The following is a 19,864-nucleotide window of genomic DNA, read 5'->3' on the forward strand; positions in this document are numbered from 1 at the left end:
CTGTATACTATGAGATGTGAACAATGACAAGTGTAGATTGTATGCATATACAGTGTGTCACACATACATGTATCCCCCTAATGTGTGTTGTAGAACTTTCAGTTTTAGATGTAATAGCTGTAGTGCATAATAGTACCGTAAATCAGGAAATATTCGTAGTCAAAAAATTTTCGTCACTGGATGTGCCAACAAAAATTAAAGTAATGAATTATTTTTTAATTATTATATGGATATGAAAAAGGTACCTTTTCACAAATCCAGCCACATATGTCACATTGTTGCAAGTAATGTTGTTAGAATTAAACTTTGTATTGATAAGCAGGAATATGCATATATACAAGAACTGAAATATACAATCATAAGCAAATTTATCCCATTCATCTAACTTATCAAGTTAGGAAAGAATTATTGCAGCTAGTGACTAATGTAGTTTTGTTGTGTATCAAAATACCTGTCATATCAAACTTCAGCCCATTTATTTCTGAGTAATAGAGTACAAAAAGCTGCCTTTACAATTTCCCACCATTTTAAATAGGTTTTTCTCTATTTGTGTTGCTGGATGATGAGTCCTCACAAGGGGTGGGTGGCACAAAAAAATGTACTGAGAAATAGTATGCAGCTGCAGTGTTTTACAGAGTACTTTTCTGTACTACGAGAGACCCTATAAGATTATGGAATTCTGAGACAAGCTACAGTAATATAATTACAAGCTACTTCATAGGGCATTATTAAAAAAGAAAACACTGAGAAATAACTTTTGTAAATAGTGGGATTATTCCAAAAGAATACTGCACAATGTATTTCACTTTACGAACAGTGATAACTAACAATAAAATTAGCATACTTTATAGAATTTGTCGTATGCTGTAAAATACTGTAAAGAATTGTATAACTATAGTATGCCCATGTGTTTAGATGCAGCTTTGTGCATAGTGTAGTTTTCAATATGCTGAGGAAGACATCACAGTTTTTGGTTTGTGGTGCCAGAGATGAGCTGAAATAAACTGACACCTTAGTGAGTTGCAATTGTTGCCTGTGTGAGTGCAAGCAGTTAAAGGTTTTCACAGTGAATGCAGAAAGTCATGCCTAGATAACTTTGGTCAATCATTTTTGCATGCACTATTGCTATTGTGTGTTAGTTCATTATGAAAATTCTTGATGGCATTCTTGCTATAGGCATTGGCTAACAAACAATTGGCAGTTGGTCATGAGTGCTGATAGAGACTCATAATTATATTATACTGGAATTAGATTTATAGTTGGAGTTTAGAGTTATCTGCCATTGATTGGAAACCGACAACAGTTGTAAGACAACAGGTGAAGTATATATATTAATACCTAAGTTATGGTTGTAAAATTTTACAATTTCAAGATTATAATGTTTAAGAATCCGCTTCCTCTGGAAAGCAAGTATGTCAGTTAACATACTGCATATGCATAGGGTGTCACTGTAGTAAAAATACATGTTCGATACAATGCATAATTAATAAATATGGTTACAACCCAAATAATATTATTATAGTCAGGCAGCTTAATGGCAATTTGTGGACATTCCTGAAAATAAAAACACGAAAATCTGTTTCATTTGAATAGGAGCCACCTTATCACCATATAAGGCTACATACATTTATTATTAGTTTTATCATCCACCAATGCTCAAAATAATTATACAACGATGGACATGGGCAGGATGATTTACATTAGGTAGTTGAATAGCATATATAATAGCTCACATGACCAAGAATGGAATTTGTGACTACTCTATAGCCATCATGGTGTGACAAGAAAAAATAGGATGCTGGCAGGAATGAGAAACTAGCTATTAAGTTCAGGACATAACTGTATTGATACATTAGCCAACTACCATCAACCATTTTAAGGAGGATACTGAATCAAATTACTTCTTGTTTTTCCAACTACTTACTGCAACAATAATTGAACATTTTACCCCTGTTAGTTACAGTACTAATATAATGCACACCTGAGCATTTATATATAATCTGACTTGAGTGTGCAGATACATTGATGTATCCAATAAAACAATTTTTGAGTCTGATTTCAGAAAAGCTATTATAAACATGCCAGTAGGCATAAACCTATTATGCTGGAATAATTTTGAGCACGATAGATAACCTGTCCTGAAGCATCAGGTGTACTGCTAGTATAATAGAGGCAAAATAAGTATGTAATACTGTAGGCTATGGCTGCAAAATGCTTGTTAAGGGAAAAAGTCGAACATTCTCTTTCACAGCAGTCAGGACATACGTATACAATCATAATATTTTTAATGCATCTTTATGTTTGCTTTCATATTATTGAAAGCTATCATCATTTTATCAGAAAGTGTGTGCAAAATTAAACTTATCTAGCACAACATGGGCAATTGCCACTGAGACATAATGTTGGAATAGACCTACATAAACCCAATGAATTGAATATTTGAGCACAGTAGCATAACATGATAGGTAAATTAAAAGCATAACAATATGCTTGTGTTGATGCCAGAAAAGTGTATGTACAGTTCTGTAAAGGACAAGATTCTTATATCCACACAAATAGGGTGGTATAATAAACTTTCATGAGCTTTAATTTCATATTACTGACAGGCCATTATTCCTAATTCCCTATGTCCTAGCTACAACTTAATCTTTATCCATACAATTTTTACTTGTAATCTTTTCGAGTGGTTGGATATAAATTAAAGTACTGCATCCAAACTACCCACTTTGTTGGGTCATGATTATTATAAAGTAGACCTCATCACATAATATGAAATTAGACCTTCAATTATCTGACCTAAAATTGGAGTGACTGTTCTATTAGAGTATATTGGGTACAGTGTACGTTCTATTAGAGTGTTTCAAAAAGAAATTCACAAGTAGTGTTGCACATTTCATGTTCGTCATTGTGTAGGCTTATCCCACTTTATTGTACGTAAACATGTTGATAATGTTTTATTTTTGTACATAAAGTCAAGAAAACTGTGCAGTTTAGACTGAGAAATAAGTTCATCGAGACAACAAAAAGTACAGAGTCCAAACATCAATGTATTTTACTGCAGCTCCATGCTAACTACTATTAGCTTCAATGGATTTTATACTGATCAGAGTTCAGGTATCTACGTAGTTACTTCCGTATCTTTATCAGCACAAAATGAGAACTGATGTAGCTACAACAGATTTAGAATTCTCCATTATAAGCGATATGTACATGTTCACTCCTTTGTAGTAAAAATAAAGTTTGAGTTGTAAAAAGAGTGGTACAATATAACTAGTTGTTGGAGTTGTTTCTAACATCCATTGTTCAGTTATTTTATTGCTAAAATTTTGGGAGGTACATACCAGACCTCCTGAAATCCTACCATATAAATCCTTTTACGCTCTGTATAATGTCAGCTTCAGAACGACATGTCGGTATACTTATCATTTTGACAATCCCACGCACTGGGATTTAAATAGTTTTGTAAAGATTGGCAAAACAAGAGTAATATAGTATAAACACACCTGTGCATTTTCATGGATGACAAAAACAACATACCTTGTACATGAATAAATATAATATGTAGTATAACTCTGTGTATAACAAGTTTATGATGTTGCTGGTAGTACTGAAGTGTTGAAGGAGAAATTTTAGTAGTTGAGGGCACACAATAGTGCCACTCCCCTCTTGATCCAGTGAAATTGCTCTTTACTGGATGGTACCTCAACAGCCACCACATAGTTAGTAGAGTGACCAGTAGTGGATAATGTTCCTGTAGTAGTGTTATAATAACAAAGTATGCCAGCTAATATTATAATCTTGTATATAACATAAACAACACTACAATAGCAATAGGTGTAACAACTACAAGTGCACGACATTAGAATTAATCTCAAGAAGATATTAGGGTATGCCCATAAACTCTCTTAACATTTAGAGTACTTTGGAAAACAAAGTGAAACATTTCTCAAAGTGAAACATAATGTAATTCATATAGGAGTTACACTATGATACTAACATACCAGCTCTAGTCAAGGTCTTGTATACAGGACAAATGTACACTCCTGATTGAGGTGGTTTCCTGTTAGCTGTAGGGATCAACCACATCACTGGCATATCAGTGTACAGTTCTTTGGGACGAGATTCTGACAGTTCATGTGCTGTGTTGTCCCACTGAGCTCCCTCCAAGAATAGACCACGAATGTAGCAGCCATTATCAGGACGACTAGTAAGACTGTCTACATCAGTATCTATCACCTAAATAAAGCAAGTACAAATAAGGTAACAGAACATATCACTATGAGGCCCTCACCTTAAAGTCAAAAGTGATGGTATCAATCGAAATGACAGCTTTACGAGCATAGTTCTGTAGGGTACCAGTCAAGAACGCTTGAGGGAAGAAAAATCCTGATATCCAGAACACCTGTACAATAATGTCATGGTTTTAATTGCAGGTAGACACTCATCACATGGCAGTCTAAATTTCAATTATTGGGCTGCACACTTAGAGCCTTATTTTTGTTATCAGGTGTGTGTTCTATTAGAGTAATAGTGCAAATCTAAAAAAAATGGGAGTCATCTACAGTATATGTAGTAAAGAACTATACATTATCAACATTCGTATAGTGTTCCAAGTTAGCAACTGATTTACTCTATTGGTAAAGAATAGCATAGTGCACTATTGGTGCTCACACTTCTCTATGCTTCAGTTTATTTACAAAGCTGGGTTAGCGGTACCAGGATACAAACAATGGTACCATTATAAGACGTACCAATCTATCTCACAAGCAACTGATAATATTCACTTACTGGTGGTATTCCATTATCAATCCAGTGTTTTATGAAGTTGATCCGATCAACAAGATCAATAACCCAGGCTGCCAGTGGCTTCAGTGATGGGTAAGCCTGTAACATGACAACAAAAACAGCAGAATAACGTTTTCCTAGTAAATCTACTAAACAACCACAGGCTCATATTGTACAAGAGAACATTACCCACCTTACTGGCCCATAGTTCAGGGACCATGTTGTTAAAGATACTATTTGCCATGGTCTCCAGTGACTGGGACATCACCACTAATCCTTTAAGTGCCTTCAACAAATCCTTCAATGTCTGATGGATCACTGCCAATAGCCTGTTGTACCGGATAACCTACAACAAAATAATATAGCTACCAGCTTTAAAGGTGCATGTCAAAGGGCTGCCTCATTATAACGACTACATCAAGCAGGTCCCTAACATAGCTAAAGTGTACTTCATGACCTAGGTACTGCATGGTTAGTATAGGTTTCAAACATATCTATAGGGCGTAATTTGTGACTTCGTTAGTCGGACCATCCCATATTTTATCCCACAGGTGCATGGTTCTATTTAAACATTTTTATTTATGCACTAATACACAGGACACATTACACACCTCTTGTACTAGTACAGTGTTCATTGACTCTTCATATTTTACTGGATACTTGGCTGACACATCAGCAAGGTTGATGGGAGCTGAAACCCTGTTCAAAATACGTTTAGCTTGTTCCTCTATCACCTAATAATGTTGTGATACAATTAAATATGTAGACAGAGTAGAAACCACCAAGAGTTGTTATACACATACAATAGAGTAAAAATATCTAAGAAAATCTTATATGCAGATAAATACATATACATAGGAAGTATTTAAAGATCTCATGCAACTTACGTCTTCTCGTGATGTACTGCCACCAGAGCTAGCTCGAGGTTGTAGCAATGTGATGGAGTTAAGAAGTGAAAAGGTCTCATTTTGAGCAAAGGTGATGTTGGCATTATCATGTAGACCAAATATCTCAGGAGTATCATTTATAGGTAGACTTTTGATATACTTCATGTAGTCCTGTAAAATACACATAGCTCTACCTGTAGGTTCGGTGTGTCATCAAAGATAAATCTTAAAGGTAATTCAACTAAATATACTTGTTATTTAGAATTGAAAGGGTCAAATCACCGACTCAAATTCCCTCAGCTATACCTAACAAGCAATTGCTCTTTTAGCTTGCAACTGACCATCAATTAATACTTAAACTGGCCTTTACAATCAATCATTGATATTAGTGTTAGCTCTGAACTCTAGCTGAGTGCTGATATGTATTGAGCATGTAAGCATGTTAAAAACATATCAGCTAGTGAATAATACAGTACATAACTACCTTATGCATGGTAGTGCTGGGGTCCACTTGGTGGTATATGTTAGATGGTGAGAAGCTGTGTTCACTGTTCAATACAATGTCAGAGTAGAAGTCGTTGAGTATGTTCATGAGACAACGTCTGTCCCAGTCATCAGTCACACGACCACCATAATTGATGTGACCAGCAGTGTATTGTAATACCTGTAGTGTACAGTATTGTAGCTGAAAAGTGCTTTGTATTCATGCATGTACACATTCTAACTATGTACGTAAATACTGATTCCTTAATACCTACTCTTCATTATGCCTGTAAAAAGTGGGACCAGAAAAACACAAGTAAAGCTGTACTAATACTGCTGTCCTATACTCACTGTAAACTTTTGTTATATGTGACCAGATTTGCAAAAACCTGACACAATCGCGCAAGCTTAAATTTACAGTATAAAGCATTGAATACAATGGGTGAAATACTTACGTATTTTTGAAAAAATTCCGTAAATTTTTTAACGCCTCTTTCTTAGTGAAGGAAGGGATTAACAATAAAAAACTGGATATCATCTTATTCGCCTGCTCAAGAGGAGTTGGAAAATCTTTGCTTCGTTGCAGTAGACCCAAGGATACACAAGTTATGAGCATTTGTTTACGTCATGTTGAAGCGATGGTACGCAGTTGATTTTTTTCCACAAATTTTACCTTTGTATGCAGCGAAGAAAGGCGAGTAAAGGAAAAACTTACCCAGTAATTGATTCCTCTATTCATGGCAAACACGATGCTGAAAATTTCAACTCTGTACCTCAATCCATTGGTAAGTTACAACCGTTTTTGTAAACGCCTGTAATTTATTTTCCCTTTTCTTTATATACAAATCGATTTTTCTGTTGTTGCTACTTTGTAGGGTTGTAACTCCGAAAGTTATTGGCATATGAGGCTGAAACTTTGCCAGAGGGTACACTTGGCTAAGTACACTATAAATATTTAATAAACAGGAATTCGAAAAATGCACGATTGTGTCGGGTTTTCGCAGATCCGGTCACATAATATGATCCACTGGGACAACCAAAATAGATCCTTATTATCAAGGCGTGCCTCATAATGCTTGCATTTGAGAAGTCAACTACTCTGGTACCCCTCCCTGACATCTAAACTATGTACGTGGTCCTCCTTTTCATATATCTACTGTACATTTCCATATCCTCCAAACAAGTAACAAACTATACAATCACTACGACCCATTAAGGATTTATGATCTCAAAATATGTACCGTATATATCAACACTAAAACAATAAATATTAAGCTCAACAACCAGATTACTCCGTCATCACCTTGAAGGGGATATCCTGGTACTCATTGAGGAACATGTTTAACTGACTGACACAGATCCTCATGTCACCATCAGTGAACTCATATGGTATATTAAACCCTAGTGCCCCAAACTTCCTCCTCTCCAGTGTAACGCCATGGAACAGTGACAATGAGAAGATCAACAACTTGAAATCACCACCCTGCAGTGGACATGACAATAATGTAAAATTACAATAAGTATATATACTTGGTCATATACAAATAAATGACATGTCAATTTAAAATTAATACTGAATATGGTTCTTTGAAAACATAACTTGTTGTAATAGCTAATAAAAAAAAAATCCTAGCATTGTGTTTAGAATGTACATGTCAACACGGTACATTATTCACCTTAGTGTTTCCATTCAAGAACTCATCATTGAAGTTGGTAAAACACTTCAGCAAGTTGGCCTTTATTCCCCTGGGTGGTTCCACTGTCATCTTGGACCCATTCTGTAGTACTGGTACTGGGAAGTTGGGACTAGGCATGCTAGTCAACCACAACCTGAAGTCTCTGTGAACCTGTATGTGTACAATAAGAGTTGTTGGTGTAATAGTGAAGTGTATGATTGTATGTGTGTAACACAACTACTCTAATAAAACAGTCATACACTTTTAGGTTGACATTCAGCTAGTGAGGTTCTACATATACACAACACATTACAGTGGTACACGCGATTCACTTAAGAAGTACATGGTACAGTATATTTATTACCTTATTAGGGTCTATGTGTTCAATAAGTCTCTCCAGATTAGGCATCCAACTAGGAGCAAGATGACAATTCTGAAAGAACACCCACTGGCCTCTCTCCATTGCTAGTTTCATCAAGTTCTCTGCTATGGGACCCTATAGTAATGGTAGCAATACATATGGCTTAAAATTTATGTATAGGTGTACAGTATTTGCAATTACATACCTGTCCTTGACCTAAAGAAATAGCAGTCAATTTCTTTAAGAATTTCATTTCTTCAGCAAACTTGTACAGGTCTGCAGCTGGATCAGTACCTATTATAGCAAGTGTGTAAATACTGAGTGTATCAAAGTGCAGCTATAGCCTGGAGTGTATAGCAACATAATCTAAAATGTAAGCACCTCAGGGTAGTCAAAAAGCAAGAATGAATTCTAGTGATATATTTGACAAACAAATAATGCAAATGTATCTAATACTGTAAGAATCAACATGTTTGTTCCAGTACTTAATAACCCATTGATCAAATTGCCAAATTAATCATAGAACTACATACATCTAGATACTTGCTATAAAATTAAGAACTATCAACCACAAAATGTCATTACATGGCACTGGTAAAAAACAGCCCAATCAAACAACAGAATTCCAACTATGTAACTGTTTACAAAGATGCCTTACACTCCGTATTCTATGTAAAATTTATTTCACAGTCAGTTTCTTCATAATTTATCGCATTTTCAGCATTGCACATGTGTATATCTACTAATGTGCACCATGCCACATTGATAAAACAATGGAGGGTTGTCTTCACCAATGTATAGTAGTGTCTTCTTGGTTCAACTTGAACAATTTACAAACTTACATGTGCTTACATAATTACGTACATACTAGTCTGGAAAGGATCCATTAATCCCAGAAATGGGACCCTGATGGGCATGTCCATTTTAGCACTGGCACAACTTGCCATGAAATACACAAAACAGTTTGTAGTAAGGCTAGATTTTACTCCTTGTGTGATTATAATGCCATGCTGCCACATTGCAGCTACGGCTGCTAATGAGTTAAACTGTGGGTATACGTAAATTGAACTGGTACAAAAGAAAACATGTGGTTTTTACGTAGATATTACTTAAAACATTCACACACCATTTCACTACACTTACCAACAGACAGGATAAATATTAGTGAACTAGTTGGTGAGGAGTCTTTGTATGCTAGTGACAGATCTGCTGTTTGAGGTTCTATAAACCTCTGACCGATCTTCTGTGATACAAAATCCTGTGATGGCAAATAAGAAAGAGAATAAATGTGAATAACTTCAAACTGTTATGCATGTGTATCTCATTAGAGTACCTACCTGCATGGCATTAGTGACTTTATCAGCACGAATACATCTTAATACTAGTAGTTTCTGGAATTCATCTAAATCATCATCCCAGTGGCCAGGAAGTGGCTCCCTGTGTAGTAGACACAAATAACAAATAGCAAGGAGATAGATACTAAAACTGAGACAAATGATTTAAACATAAATCAGTACAAACTGTGCTATGTAAATGAAATGTGAGCTATAGAAGTCAGTCAGTGTATATATCCACTACTATACCAAACAGTACAGTTACCTGTGAGGGTCAGGACTATCAAATACTCTCCTGAACCCCTCTAAGTGATCGGGAAACTCGTCTGCAAATTTAGCAAAATTTTCCTACAGAAATATGACATTCATATTGAGTCATATAATAGTTGTATAATACACATTGACCACCGTAACAGCAATACTACTGTAGCCAGTCCTTACCAGTGCTGCTAACATGAGCACTTCACCCCAGGCTCTATCAGACAACCAATCTGATGCTGGATTGGGTAATTTCTTAGGTACAGTGGTACCACCAGATAACAGGAAGTGCCACTCCCCCTAATAAGAAAGTCAATAAATCTGTACACAGTGCACAAATATACAAATTTACACACAACAATCTACATTGTACATATGTACATATACACACTTGTACATACTTAAGTGCTACAGATATGCTATTACAGTTATTTAAAACCTGTACATTCTGAGACAATCAGAAAACATTCAGATAGCGTAAGTCGCCACCGCAGGCACCAATTATCGGCACTTGCAAAGTACACAGACTACGGACTACATAAAACCTATCCAGTAACACTCTGAGCTGTTATATGCTCTAAAACATTTCTTCCAACTGGTACATATTGTGGCTAACCATGGAATTGCATAAAAATAATTTTGCATTTGTATTGGAAACTAGTATGCTTTTGCATCTAGCTTGAATATCTCTTGAACAGCCCATCTTTGCAAAACTTTTGTGAAACACAGTTATCCAAGGACTGTATATTCCACAAAAATGTCACAAAAAACCAACAATACACCAGAGTTATTCACGAATTCACACAATCTGCCGATAATTGGTCAATCACTTGAAGTACAGGGTGCTGATAATAGGTACCTCATGCTGATAATTAGCGCTTGATAGGTTTTGCAATTTCACTTATAACATGATGTTCATTAATTAAAATTTGATGTGCTAATAAGAGACTAGGTACTGCTCTACTGATTAGTCCAAACTGGAAGTATATACATCACTGTTGTGAAGAATTACAATCGCTTGACGAAATGATGCTGATAATTGGTGACTTATGCTAAGCTATTTTAAAGCCTACTATTTGACAAGTTTAAACCCGACATAATCACACACCTTTCAAATTCCTGTTTATATAATAAAGACAATCAACTCTACCAAGTGTATATACTCTGGCAAAGTTTCAGCCTGATATGGAAATAATTTTGTAAGTTATAGCCTCACAAATTAGCTACAACAGAAAGATCGATTTGTACAGCAAGTATAGTGAAAATAAACTACAGGTGTTTACTAAAATGGACAGAGTTGAAATTCACACCACCGTGTTCACCATGTAAAAGAGAATCAATTGCTGTGTAAAATTTTCCTTGTATCGCCTTTCTTCACGACATACAAAGACAAAATCAGTGAAGAAAGATCATTTTTACATAAAAAAATGTCCATAACTTACGCATCCAACGAAACAAAAACAATTAAACTTCTCTTGAGTGGGTGAATAAGATTATACCCAAGCTTTTATTGCTATATTCATTAAGAACGAACCATTCAAAATAGAGCTGAAACGAATATCAAATTTAGTATTCGAATAGTTTGGATAACTAGTACAGTGACTGAATAATTCGAATAGTTTGAATATATTATTTTGTTTGAATTGTGTGATTGACTTGTAATTTGTCTATTTAACATTCCATGGCAGTACTTCAAATGCATATTTGTATGAAAAATAACTAGAAATGTAAGCTTTTAGCAATAATTACACTATATTTTGGTATTTGTGAATGGATTTCGGTAATTCTACATGTAATTAAGTATAGTTTGTATTCGAATACCTATTGGGGTATTCAAATACTAGCACAACCGAGCAAGTATCGAACAATTGTTTCAGCTCTAGTTTTAAAAATGCACTATTTATTGGATTTAAAAAAAAAAATGCAAATATTTCATCAATTGTATTTAATCCACTATACTGTAAATTTAAGCTTGCACGATTGAGTCAGGTTTCTGCAGATGCAGTTATATATTATCAAGACTCACATGTGCTCAAGAAAGTACATATCCTCCTCATAAAAACAGTGTAGTAGTAAAGTGTGCAAATTTAATGGCCCCACACTACAGGATCTACGCCAATATAACAACAGTCTGGATAGATAAAATTGTCACATAGTAGTTGTACCACAGCTGTGAGGGATTTTGCTGATATACACCTATGACCAGGGACCATAGGCCCGAGTGTTAAGGGTGTATATGTGACCGAATTTTTGGAAAACCGTCGATATACGCACAACAGTACTTTTGTAATAAAACGTATTTAAAAACTATGGGTAAAAAACGCAAGCTACAGAAAAAAAATTATGTAAGTTATTATCGCCTCGCTGGTGGATGAATTAAGCCGCCAATGGATAAATCCTGGGCATCATCGTGTTTGCCTTTCCATAGGGAGTACAAAAATCTTTGTTTCATCTCCATACACGAAACGATTCCAAAGTTACAGACGTTTGTTTACATTGCGGTGGTGAAAGAATTTACCGACGATCGTTTTTCAGTGAATTTGCCTTCCTTCTCGAACAAACAAGCGTGCCTGGAGAAAAAATTATACCTTGGTGAATGCACAAATTCATGGCGAACACAATGAGTCGAGATGCAATTCTGTACATCGTTGTATCAGTAAGTTATGACGGTTTATGTAAGCGCCTGTAGATTCTTTTCTCGATAGCTTCTGTACATATCAAATTATTTGCTCGTCTGGCTGTCTAGTGCTGTATTTTCAACGCTGCTTAACTTAGGAAGCTGAAACTTGGCTAGTCCATTCCTCTGTCCCTATAGAAAACAAAGAACAAATAAAATGCATTTTGAAAATTGTGCGAATATCGACGGTTTTCTAAAATTAGGTCACATATATCAGTAATCCGAGGCAAGAACTACAGAACACTCACCTTGTTTGTTTTATACATATGATTGATAGTGGTTTTAATAGTGTGGACTAATAGCCTTCAGAACTGTATTCATATGTCATCATGCTTCACACACACAACACCAGAAAAGTTGCAATTGTGGGATGTAACTTTTAGGTTTGCCATTTTACACTTTGTACTACATTAAGCCTACTAACTTGGCTATTGGGATACTAAGTAAGTTAGGGGTGCTCTGTACAGTTCGTACAAGGCTTCCCAAGACATAGTCTGTTTTGCACTAAAAGAAATATTATGGTCACTTAATTAGTCTGTGACATGTTGACGCATTTTAGTACCTGTAAATTATCCCATAGCAACAAGCACACGCATCTTGCTATTCTACACCCTCTCACTTAAATTAGAACTACTTCGTCATTTTTAATCCAATAGACATGAAATTTTCACACAAGCTACTTTAGTAATTTTGCCAAAGAAGAGCGTTTGCCATTTTTAAATAGCAAGTCCAGATGATGAATAACGTGGAAGTAAAGAAAAGGATTTCTGGGAGTGTCAACCCGAAAGATAAATATGTGATGATTGAGAAGCTAAAAGACAAAAATAAAAACACACAATGGTTTGTGCTGTTTAGCATAGTGTATCATAAAAGTATCAAGGCTCTTGTGTGTAAACTGTAGGACTAGTTCTAGTATAAAGGGAAAAACTGTAACTCATGTTCTAAAGCAAATTTAGCAGTTGGGTTTGGACTAAACTGTGTACTAGTGTTAGCTTATACCCAGTAAAAAAGTACAGAACATTTGTTTAAACCATTTGTAAGTTATAGAACAAGTTAAATTTCATGGGAAGCCATATAAGCGGACTGTACAGAGCACCCTTAATACAATAAGTTAAGTAGTTAGGAGTGTAAGATACTCAGCTATTTAAACCTAGTTCCCTTCTTTGTGTTGTTCCATGGTCTACTCAATGGCTGACACGTGGTAGGTTGGAATACACATCCATGCATTACCCAAACAATTCTTTTACTGTTGTTTAGTAACTGTCAACTAGATGAAACTTAGTAACTACACTGAGCCTAGCCTAACCTGTAAACCCAAACCCACATTTAAACACATCATGTCACTCAATATAACAAGTCAAAAGTATATTGTATCTTTGCACTGGTTGGGCATCAAAGCCACGAACAAACCACATTCCCATTGCCTGGGCAACAAGCTCCCAAGCAGCACTCTTGAATGCCTAAATTGTATAATTTGTTATGTGCTACAGTGTCGGGCGTCTGGATTCAGTGGAATGGAATGGTGGACTGGAATGGTGGAATGGACTGGAATGGAATGGTGGAATGGAATGGAATAGTGGAATGGAATGGAACGGTACTTAGGTAATTTCAACTAGTGGTCACCTCTTTTAAAAGACCACCTTCTAACAAAGACCACCTCTTTACAAAGACCATTTAACTTTAATATCTGAATTGTTGTTTTAGAGCCCTATAAGACAGTCTTATTGGTATGCCAGTGATATCTGATTTATGATACAATACTGTAATAGCTATATACCCCACACAAAAAAACAGCTTGGCTATACAAAAAAAATATGTGTCCACGAAATTAAAAGCAACTGGCGGAGCTAACATATATACTGGCAACTAAGTATAATTTACAATAATCTTGGTCCTTTATCATTGACTTGTGCAGTCTGACTGTATTAATTCCCTGTAAATCTAATTGGCTAGTAAATTGGTACCTCTCTCAATAGTCCGGTGTTGTAGAGGAGAAAAAAGGCAGCTAGTTCTAAGTCCTTGAATTAGGTTAGGTGACCTAAGGCTGCAGCACATGTTGCTGTCAGACCTTCAGTGCTGGTCACTATAAAGTGCTAATAATAATAAATTACTAGCCAATTAGAGTTACAGGGAATTAATTAGGAATGCAGCAAGACTGTATGAGTGAATGATGATGGACCAAATTTTTATAAATTATAGCAAGTTATTTGTCAGTATTTCTTGGCCTCACCCAAATAATAGCTCCTTTAGTTGTCAGTTACTTTTAGTTTGATGGGGACGTCACTATATACAGCCAAACTGTTTTTGCATGGGGTATATTGCTATATTACAAATCAGATATCACTCTGATTTTTCTAGGCATGTGGCGCACAACTGATCAATAAGACCATTCTATGGGGATACACTCTAAAACAACAAGATGGCAGCATTTTAAACATTAAAGTAAAACGGTCTTTATAAAGAGGTGGTCATTGTTAGAAGGTGGTCTTTATAAAGAGGTGACCACCAATTGAAATTACCAAAGTACCGTTCCATTCCACCATTCCATTCCAGTCCACCATTCCATTCCATTCCAGTCCATTCCACCATTCCAGTCCACCGTTCCATTCCACTGAATCCAGACGCCCTACAGTGTCCATACATGTTCTGTAAAGACACGTCTAAAAATTCTAATTTGGGACTTTGCCGGACAACACGGCATTTCAGCATAAAATTTCATACTGCTGCTTACTTATATAGTGGTCAATGAAGGTTTTGATTGTGGTATTTAATTTATTTTATAAGTGCAAGGAAAAATTTGGAATTTTAAGTTTGATATTAGAGATTATAGAAATTAAAGTGTAGTAAAGGGAAGGTCACCTAGTCTCACAAGGCCAAACCACTTTTTCGCACTTATCAGATTAGAGATTATAAGCACTTTCTCCAAAAAGGGTCTGTCAAGCCCCACTCATATACTGAAGCCATCAGAGTATGGTGGGTGTTGATTGGCTTCACGTGATGCTTGTTGTTCTTTTTGTTCATCATTGGTTGAAGGGATTAAATTACCAAAGGCTTCTGGTTGAATCATCATTTAGTCGGTGGCAAAAATGAGTAGGACTTGAGACATGGCCCATACCTTTTTCTAATTGATATTCACCGTGACAGAGAGAAGTGATCTGACCTAGCGAAACTAGGAATACACCTGAAGAATACTAGTGGATATTTAATCCCTGTTTGTTTCACTTCTTTTATGCAATCTCTTATCAAACTTAAAATCTTTCCTGAACTTGTAAAATAGAAATAAGAAAATTAAATACCACAATCAAAACCTTCAAATAAACAAGTTAAGTGACAGATCGGAAAACTGATTGTACAACAGGTTGGCAAATGCATTTCTGTTCAAAACTTGCATGCCACATGTGTACATGCACACACAAGATTAAAAATGTTTTGTTTCATGAAACTAGTTGTTGAGGTTGGAGACAAAGATTTCCAATCTATAAAAGTATTCCCGTGAAGGATTGCATTTGAAACTGTGTGTATTAATCTGTCCTAACTGAAATTATTGCAGTGTCTATACAGAATACACACGTATGGACACTGTAGCACATAACAATGTGTGTATGTGACATTGTACGCATTTATCAGATTACTATGATATTGTGGAGCTATCCACTTTACTACTACACTGTTTTTATGAGGAGGATACATACTTTTTGGCATACAATTCACCACTGTAAGTCTTGATAGTGTACAAGAGACATAATTATGTATAATGGGATTTATAGTTCTTGATGATTTCAATGCATACAATTTAACAATGTGATCTTAAACAACCATAAAGAAATACTAGATAGTAGGGATCATTACAATAAAAATTAGCCCTTATAATTAGCAACAAACCAAAGAATTAAATTTGAAATGATCCCTTCTTTGTTTAAGGTTTTTTTTATTCTAATGATTTAATCTAGCTTGTACAATTCCAATTTTTTCCTTAAATACAGTGTACCTGTACTATTTCAGTTTATAGCCATGACTGAATTAGGAGTTAAATGTCCACTAGCATAACTTCAGATGTACCTGACCTCCCTTGTTTCACTATTTTTTGCTGCTATAATCCTCAATCAGACTTAAAATTTTAAACTATTCCTTGCAGTTGTTTTTCTTTCTAACATAATTATCACAGGTGAATTCATAGATATCGAGAATGCTGCCAAACTTAAAATGCTGTCGTCTGAATACACACCTCAACTACGTATCAACTACTCAAAGTAACAAAGTGGTTATTATGTTTTGTTTTCCGCTACAGTATGTTCAGCCAACTCCATAGCTTCACAAACAATTTCCAGTATGAGAAGCACTTCTGCGCTACAAATTTAGGTAAGCTAACACAAGCTACCGCGAATGTCAACAAAGAGAACAGGACACAAAGGTACATATAAGTCCATGGTGCATACTGTGGTATGCCAAAAGGAACCTGTTGGGCTGAAGCAACATCTAGCATTACAAAAATCAAGCCAGTAGTTATTAAGTTACACTGTCTGAGTTTAGGGGTGGTACTGAATACATTTTTGGGTTTGGTTATACCTGCCAGAATGCTATGATATGAAGGTAGTGTGAAGTTGGTATCTAGTCAATATCATTTTTTTCATATGTAAGTGGAAACCAGGTTAAATTTTGCCAAACCAATGCAGTCATGAAGGAAAAGAGTGCTGGTTAAGCTCAAACCTTCATGATCCCTACTATACAGTACTACCACTACATACATCTTCAAAACATAATCATCATCACATAACACATGTACACTGACCACACATACCATATTGATCTTATTCTCATTCATGAGGATACGTACACACACAAGGAAGGAGAACAACAACTTGTGTTTCTCAAATAATGACCGACACACGTTACTGTACAAGCTGAACGTGAAGTAATCATTTATACTAACTATACGTTCAGTCAAGTCATCTGCACAATATGAGTAAATAATAAAGATCAGCAACTATGTTATGATGGTCCATACCTGATTTCTCAGCATTAGCAATACTACCAAGAAATATTCCAATAAACCATTCCAGTGAGTACTGGTACATTGGGTCAATATTGGCCTGTAACATACAATAGGTATGAGTAAAATGCAGTTTAAAAGTTGTTGATATTAGGTCTAAAAAGATCAAGTTTGAAAAGTACCGGTGGTATTTCAAATTTTCAAGGATTTGGTCCTAAAAATGTCCATTACACAAATATTTCCCACTGTATATATTATATATGTATATACATATTATACCCTTACCAGGTCAGTGGTACAGAAGAACAATATTTGTGTCCTAACAGCTACCGGTATGTACTGACTACGAGTGACGTCAATGTCTCTCTCTGTCTGCTCAGCGCTCTTCACTTTAGCAGTGATCTCTTGTGACTTCAGTTTGGATGCCTCCAGTGCCTTGATCAACTCCACGTCATCTACTGGATTACCCTCTGAGTTTGATAATCTGAACAATATCTCATCTTCTATTTCCTGTATACCAGAGAATAAGGATAGTGTAATATGAATGGTAACTGTGGATTAGACTTAGCTCTACTACTGTGGGTTTGATTAAGTGACATTCGCTTAATGCTTGTTAGAACACTGACTGCTCTATTAGAGTATTTCTGATGTCATTAGAGCATTCCTTGACTGTCTAGTGACATTCGCTTAAGGTTACGGAATAGTTTAAAATGCGTGGGTGGAACAAATTACAAAACCTGCTTTAACCCAAGCAGGGACAAATAATTTCAACAACTGTGTTGTGTTAGCAATACAATAATTGTGCTTGTTTGTTTTTACTACAGAACAATGACTGTTCTTGGGTGTGTGGTCTACAATAGAGCGATGTGCTGTCAAAAACCAAACTAACAGATTACTGAATCCTTATAATTTCAACACAAGTGGCTAAACAACTAAAATATCTAGGTCCTGTGGAAGCGATTTTTTAAGTTACTGGTTGTATAGACGTTTTATTGAACTTTTAGTACTTTTTTCGAGTGAAACAAGCTCTTTGAAGGCTTGTATCTGAGTCACTGGTAAGAAACATGCCAAAAACGCTTCCACAGGATCTAATAAATTTAATATACAGTATCACTATGCCCCAGAAATGCCAATAGAGCCTACAGCTTTTGTTGTATTTGGTGGTGGAAAAACATGGTACTGACAGCTGGAGCTGAGCGTATGGGCTGGCTTACTTGTGTTGCTACAACAATTGTAGTGATCCACCTGCCTCAAACTACACTGTAGCTACATAAAACATTAAATATGAAGGGCTTCACCTTCATTTGAAACTTTTCACACTGCTAGACTGGTTTTATAAGCTTCTCAAAAGTATCGATAGGTGTTCAAAATTTTGAATGATTGCCCGTGACTATACCGTAACCTTGATGCTTGTTAGAACACTGACTGCTCTATTAGAGTATTTCTGATGTCATTATAGCATTCCTTGGCTGTCTATCAGAGCTTAAGTTACACAAGACTCATATACGTATCTGTTACTGATAAATTTGTGACAAAGATGCCCATATTTTTAGAGAGTTCCATTTAATCATGACATCTTGATAGATATACACACAGTATACTGGATACACTCTAATAGAGCATACAGCACCTTTTCATAAAGCTAGCAGATTAATATGGACACAGGTAAATATGGGGTTTGAGGGTCTCTTGTACTCTAGTCCGCATTTAACTATACTCACACACACACATACACCTAACCTTCAATTCCTGTTTCATTCTGGCATTACTAACAATCAGTTGGTTCTTCTGTTCCTCAAGATCAGGTCTCTCCTCAGCCACTACAATACCCAACAACTGATCCTCCAAACCGCTATGATGAGAAGGGGTATATATGTGTGTAGTATAAACTACTGGTGCATGCAGTATGTATTCAACTATATTATATGACACTACTAAATAAACACACACAACAAACACACAAAAAGCAACAGATGTGTCACATGACACCACCACTCAGAGAACAATGGTGTAAGCTCCTGGCAGGACTAGCAGCCCACAGGGGCCTATGCAAAGGATCATGTGAATGAAATGAAAGTCTCACTATCACTAGATCATATTTACATACTACGGAAAACAACATGCATGTCACTGTACACACACAAACACACACACAACACACACAACACACAAGTACGCACGCACACACACACACGCACCTTGGTGATAGCGTGAAATTAACCAGAGTCACTTTGGTGGACACTTCAGGGGTATAGTGAGGGTTGGGTAGTTTAGTAGTGATGTATAACTTGAAGTCATCATGATAAGGGATCACTGCATCTCCTAACTTGATCACTGTACTACCTCCCTGCTTGAAGGTCTATCAATATATTACAATAGTTAGCATTTGCATACACCACAAATATATATACGT

The 19,864-nt window shown here is 35.9% G+C and overlaps 1 protein-coding gene across 2 annotated transcripts in view; it reads right to left on the reverse strand.

Annotated features, from left to right (window-relative positions):
• Nucleotides 1-3,419: 3,419 nt before the first annotated feature.
• Nucleotides 3,420-19,864, reverse strand: part of LOC136247455 (dynein axonemal heavy chain 1-like) — an 83,486-nt gene continuing 67,041 nt past the window's right edge. For both annotated transcript variants that reach the window (XM_066039168.1, XM_066039169.1), the window contains 21 exons: nt 19,650-19,810; nt 19,192-19,303; nt 17,737-17,961; nt 17,467-17,551; nt 17,260-17,411; nt 9,968-10,084; nt 9,792-9,874; nt 9,530-9,629; nt 9,336-9,450; nt 8,398-8,486; nt 8,196-8,327; nt 7,832-8,002; nt 7,459-7,638; nt 6,157-6,336; nt 5,673-5,843; nt 5,397-5,519; nt 4,979-5,131; nt 4,789-4,884; nt 4,292-4,402; nt 4,002-4,236; nt 3,420-3,751 (listed from right to left, as the gene is read on the reverse strand). In XM_066039168.1, the coding sequence (XP_065895240.1) occupies nt 3,630-3,751; nt 4,002-4,236; nt 4,292-4,402; nt 4,789-4,884; nt 4,979-5,131; nt 5,397-5,519; nt 5,673-5,843; nt 6,157-6,336; nt 7,459-7,638; nt 7,832-8,002; nt 8,196-8,327; nt 8,398-8,486; nt 9,336-9,450; nt 9,530-9,629; nt 9,792-9,874; nt 9,968-10,084; nt 17,260-17,411; nt 17,467-17,551; nt 17,737-17,961; nt 19,192-19,303; nt 19,650-19,810 (2,913 nt within the window). In that variant the 3' untranslated portion in view covers nt 3,420-3,629. The remainder of the gene's footprint in view (nt 3,752-4,001; nt 4,237-4,291; nt 4,403-4,788; nt 4,885-4,978; nt 5,132-5,396; nt 5,520-5,672; nt 5,844-6,156; nt 6,337-7,458; nt 7,639-7,831; nt 8,003-8,195; nt 8,328-8,397; nt 8,487-9,335; nt 9,451-9,529; nt 9,630-9,791; nt 9,875-9,967; nt 10,085-17,259; nt 17,412-17,466; nt 17,552-17,736; nt 17,962-19,191; nt 19,304-19,649; nt 19,811-19,864) is intronic.

Source organism: Dysidea avara, chromosome 2 (genome assembly GCF_963678975.1).
Source record: "Dysidea avara chromosome 2, odDysAvar1.4, whole genome shotgun sequence".
In the NCBI taxonomy this organism is placed as follows: Eukaryota; Metazoa; Porifera; class Demospongiae; order Dictyoceratida; family Dysideidae; genus Dysidea; species Dysidea avara.